General features: G+C 40.2%; 1 protein-coding gene across 1 annotated transcript; it reads left to right on the top strand.

The window, feature by feature from the left end:
- Positions 1-1,592: 1,592 nt before the first annotated feature.
- gpr85 (G protein-coupled receptor 85) lies at positions 1,593-4,980 on the top strand. Its single transcript, XM_086009151.1, has 2 exons — positions 1,593-1,841; positions 2,006-4,980. The coding sequence occupies exon 2, from the start codon at positions 2,254-2,256 to the stop codon at positions 3,379-3,381; it is 1,128 nt and encodes a 375-aa protein (XP_085865277.1). The 5' UTR covers positions 1,593-1,841; positions 2,006-2,253; the 3' UTR covers positions 3,382-4,980.
- The last annotated feature ends 240 nt before the right edge of the window (positions 4,981-5,220 follow it).

The raw sequence follows: 5,220 nt of genomic DNA, 5'->3' as shown, positions 1-5,220 counted from the left end.
AGATATGTGGATGTCAGTTTCACGTGGTGAGGGCTTGGTGAATCTAAATACATCCCGTCCCAGAGGAGTCCATGCGTGCTTGTGAACTTGTAACATGTGTCAGGGTTAGGGCTGTGGCTGAGGGTGAATCCATGAAGAAACCCATGTGGGCAGTGGCTTCTGGCTTAAAGTGAAGAAGATATTTCATAATATTAAAAACAATTGTATTTATATAGCATCTTTCACAACCTTGGGACCTCCCAAAGCACTTCACAGCCTCTAAAGTACTTTTTGAAACCTAATCACGGTTGTAATGGTAACAAATGTGGCAACCAACTTGGACACATCAAGGCCACAAAAACAGCAATGAGATAGATGACCAGATAAAGAATATATGTTGGACAGGATACTGGAGACACCCCCCACCCCCTGCCACTTCTTCCAATAGTGCCATGGATCTTTTAGTTCGATCTCAGCTGAAAAACTGCCTCTGACAGTGCCCCACTCCTTCAGTACTGCACTGATTATGTGCTCAAGCCTCTGGAATGGGGCTTCAAGGCAAAATGTTCTTACTCAGAGACACAGGTGCTACCACTGAGCCAAGGCTTTATTTCAGGGGTGCCTTTAATAGGGAACGGTGGAGTTCTCCAGTTTCCTGTCCAAAATGTTGCCTTTATGTGGTCATCTAAATTCTAATGACCAAGTCATTGCTGGTATCATTGCCAGCACACCATACTGTACTTCAATCTTGCTCACTCAATGTTGTACACACATTGTCTTTACACCTGTGAGAAAGGAGAGGCAGTGAGAGCTATTATAGTCTGACCTCCTTTCAGGAGTTGCCATTCTTATCCAATCTGATTACAATGCTTTTTAAAAATATACTTTGGCAATAATAGACTCAAATTTGCTTCACTTTTCAAAAGTTTCTCTCTGGATTCAATGGCAGCTCAATTGAATCTTAATGGAAACACTTGACCAAAAAAGTTAAAATACAGAACTGTTAAGAAGACTTCTAATGTGTTGCTCTGTAGTAAGCTTTACAATATCGTTTTAGCCAGACACAGTGTGAAGACCAATGATGCACATGGATCATATATCCAGTATTCGTGGGCCTAATTATACAGAATAAAATCCAATGGCATATGAAGTCATTAAACCAGTGGTTTTGCTATGTGGCTATATAGTTAATTAAAAACTATACCGAACAACTTCAGAAAACATTAACATCAAATGTAGGAAAAAGAAATAAAATAACTTCTGTTCTGAAATGGATAATAAAGTAATAGATTCAATAATGACCGCTTCACCCCATGGAGATGTTCATGTGTATTTGGCGCAGGTTATGTTCAGTGATAAATGGGGGTGTGTAGGCGCACGTGGTCATTATGCATGCACACATTTTGCATACTAATACATCTACAGAAAATACGTATTAAACGCTAATTTGTTAAATGGCTGTGTGTAAGTTTTTCATTAGAATGTGTAGCAACAAATTGACAGCGAAGAACTGATGAAATAAAAATATTTGACAATGCAGCGATGCGCTAAAGGTTATCTTCACCAGGCCCAGTCGTCTGTAAAGCTTTGCAATGCCTGGCTGGGCTGAAGTAACATAAATTAGCGTTAATCGTGTCCCCGATGAAGCAGACGTATTGCATACAAGCGCCCTTGCCTTTGCTGTGTGTGTGTGGAAGGGAGAGAGATGCGACAGGAGAAGACGCGGCAGGGATTACAAATAGGCTCGGTGCGCAGTCTCGGGCTCAGCCACTTGTAATCCATTCACTCCCAGCAAGCTAACCGACAGCAGGAGACAGCAACTCCTTGTAACACAACAGCCCGACAGGAAAAAAAAAACACAGGTACGTGTTTTTTCTCTCTCTCTTTCTCTGAGTACATGTATTTTTACTCAAGGCAAAAAAAAGTCGATAAAATAATGTTTCAAAAATGCTAATTGTTAATCTGCTGTGTATTATTTTGAGAAATAAGAGGCTCTTTTTGAAATATATGATGATTCATTTTACAGGGTCCTCACCGTAAAAGATTCAGCCGGTAACCCCATCGAGTGGAAATTATACTTGCCTATAATGAGAATGATGCCCGGGTAGGGCCGGACTTGCGAGCGCTGGATGTTTTTCCACCTACATCTCTTCTCTATTTACATATAAGAGCTAGACTGGGGGCTGGATTTTTTTTTTAACTGGCGCTTTCCCTCCATCATGATACTTCGCCGCCGTGGCTGAGGCTATTCCCAGATACCCATTGACAGTATCTATGGCGAACTACAGTCATGCAGGTACTGGGAGCAGCGAGAACCTTTTGCAAAATGTGTCTCCTCTGGCGACGTTCTTCAAGCTGACATCCCTGGGTTTCATCATTGGGGTCGGCGTGCTAGGAAACCTCCTCATTTCTTTCCTTCTGGTCAAAGACAAGACCCTGCACCGGGCTCCTTATTACTTTTTGTTGGATCTCTGCTCCTCTGATATCATCCGCTCGGCGGTGTGCTTCCCCTTCGTGTTTCTCTCGGTGAAAAACGGCTCTTCCTGGCCCTATGGGACCCTCAGCTGCAAAGTGATCGCCTTCGTCGGGGTGCTGTCCTGCTTCCATGCCGTGTTCATGCTCTTCTGCGTGAGTGTCACCCGGTATATCGCCATTGCCCACCACCGTTTCTACTCCAAGAGGTTGACTTTCTGGACCTGCCTGGCAGTCATCTGCATGGTGTGGACCCTCTCAGTGGCCATGGCTTTCCCCCCAGTCTTCGACGTGGGAACCTACACCTTCATCAGGGAGGAAGAGCAGTGCATCTTTGAGCACAGATACTTCAAAGTCAACGACTCCCTGGGCTTCATGCTCATGTTCGTGGTGATCGTCCTGGCCACTCACATCGTCTACCTGAAGCTGATTTTCTTCGTTTACGATCGGCGCAAGATGAAGCCCGTCCAACTGGTGCCAGCAGTCAGCCAGAACTGGACTTTCCACGGACCAGGAGCCACTGGGCAAGCGGCTGCCAACTGGATCGCTGGTTTTGGCCGGGGACCAACCCCTCCGACTCTGTTGGGAATCAGGCAAAACCCCCAGGGCCAGGGCATGAGGAGGAGGCTACTGGTCATGGACGAGTTCAAAACAGAGAAAAGAATAGGCAGGATGTTCTACCTGATCACCTTCTTCTTCGTGGCTCTCTGGTGTCCATATCTGGTAGCTTGTTACTGGCGTGTTTTTGTGAAAGGTCCCGCTGTTCCACGTGGCTACCTGACGGCTGCTGTCTGGATGACTTTTGCCCAGGCTGGGGTCAATCCATTCATCTGCATCTTCTCCAACCGGGAGCTAAGACGTTGTTTCAGCACCAACATCCTTTACTGTCGAAAATCTAGGTTACCAAGGGAACCTTACTGCGTTATATGACCATTTATGCTGTATGTGTCTGAGACTTCATCGGCGGAAATTACCCTGATTTTATCAGGCAAGAAATGATACAGTAATTGTCATGGTCTGCAGCATTGGAGCCCCTTTTGGTGTTCTAGATAGGGCGGTTTACAAAGAAGTGACGATCAACCCTTCGCAGAATGGTCTTTAATTTATTTCTGCTATCCTTGTTTTAACGTTGAAGGTATTTCAATACAGTTTACGTAAAGAAAATAATACTATTACCATAAAATCTGCACATTGTTTCACATTTAGTTTTGTTTTTGAAGTAACCAATGCAGAAATCATAGACTACAGTCTTAGAATATATATTGAGAGCGTTAGACTCCTTTTGTATTTTTAAAAAAATCTTTTGAATCCATTAATCAACGCCAGACTAAACAAGTTTACATTTTTTGACTTAATCGAAAGTGACAGAATACATACATCAGTTGACTGGTGGGAATGCATGAAAGAGTTAATGTTTGAATATGTACAAATAAGTCCTTTCAATTTCCCCTTTAAACCCACACTGGCTCCTGGTTTATTCAAACTTGTTCTAGGGACAGTACTTTGTTTCCACCCTGTCTAAGTGGTTAAGTCTGCTGCCCAATCACATTTATGCAGAACAGCACACAGTTGATGTCTGTTTCTATATTTTTAGACAGCTGTCATGTCCAGAACAGAACAGGTTAGTATCAAACCTTGCACAATCTGTGAAATATTTATTCTATGGATGCATATTGTTTACAATACTTTCGTTTGCACATTGTTCAATTCTGTCTTTCGTGTTCCAACTGTGAGTTTATTGTCCTATTATCATTTTCTCTGGTTTCTAAAAAGGTGACATGATTTGTACAATTTCCTTACCGTTAGGAAGTTGGGATGTGTGTGAAATGAAATATAATTACATCTGGCAAAATAGTTGTGTGGGATCTCATCAACATTTTGGAAATAAAATGTATAATCATATTATACAACTACCAATTTGCATAAGCCTTGCTGCTCTTTCTTGAAATTCAAAATAATAATTTTTAGAAGTTTACAAATATGCACAGAATTTCAACATTACAATTCTTTGTAATTATTCTAAAAGAGTTAACATCTGACAGAATAAATGAATGATTGATGGGAACCACAAGATTGATCGAAGGCATAATACCAAAGAACCCCTGTGTATTTTATCGTCATTAACGTTTAAATTATGTAACATTCTTTGTATGTGTCCTGTGTGTTAATATAAAATAATTTTATCATTGCAAAATCAGAGACAAAAAATGTTACATTGATTATGGGTATTGTGTATGTAATAACATCATTGTGAAACTAATTGAACCTAAAACATCAATTACAGAGCCATATAATTTGTGACCTTTGGCCTTTGACAGGAGAATTTTTTAAACTTTTCTGTTTCCATTTTAAGTTGTTAAGTCTTTCTTTATTCTTCCATCTCTTATATTTTTTGATTCTTTCAATCTTAATTCAACTTCAATTGTCTTATTTCACTTGTGCTTTTCACATTTTCATTCTTGTTTCTTTTTCAATCCTTTCATATATTTACTTTTTGTTTGACTTCTTTGGATATGTTTATTCTATCCCCATTATTTCTTCATATCATTGTGTTTTTTTGTTATTTTAATTATTCATTTTTATAATTTTCCTCTTGAATTTCTTTTTTATTCTGCTAATTCTTTCCCCACCCATTTACTGTTTCACCTTTGTTGTATTTTCCAGTTCAAACGTTTTGTTTTCTTTCACAATATCTTTAATTTCCTTTTTCTATTTTTCTATTATCTCTGTTAACCTTTACTATGCTATTTTCAATACTTTTCTATAGCA

Source organism: Somniosus microcephalus, chromosome 16 (genome assembly GCF_052327205.1).
Source record: "Somniosus microcephalus isolate GS21.2 chromosome 16, FLI_Smic_1.0, whole genome shotgun sequence".
NCBI lineage: Eukaryota > Metazoa > Chordata > Chondrichthyes > Squaliformes > Somniosidae > Somniosus > Somniosus microcephalus.
This window is presented reverse-complemented; position numbering and strand designations above follow the sequence as displayed.

Bases quoted from the DNA above. Each gene is read 5' to 3' on its own strand.
- gpr85 (XM_086009151.1), top strand. From the start codon at position 2,254: ATGGCGAACTACAGTCATGCAGGTACTGGGAGCAGCGAGAACCTTTTG.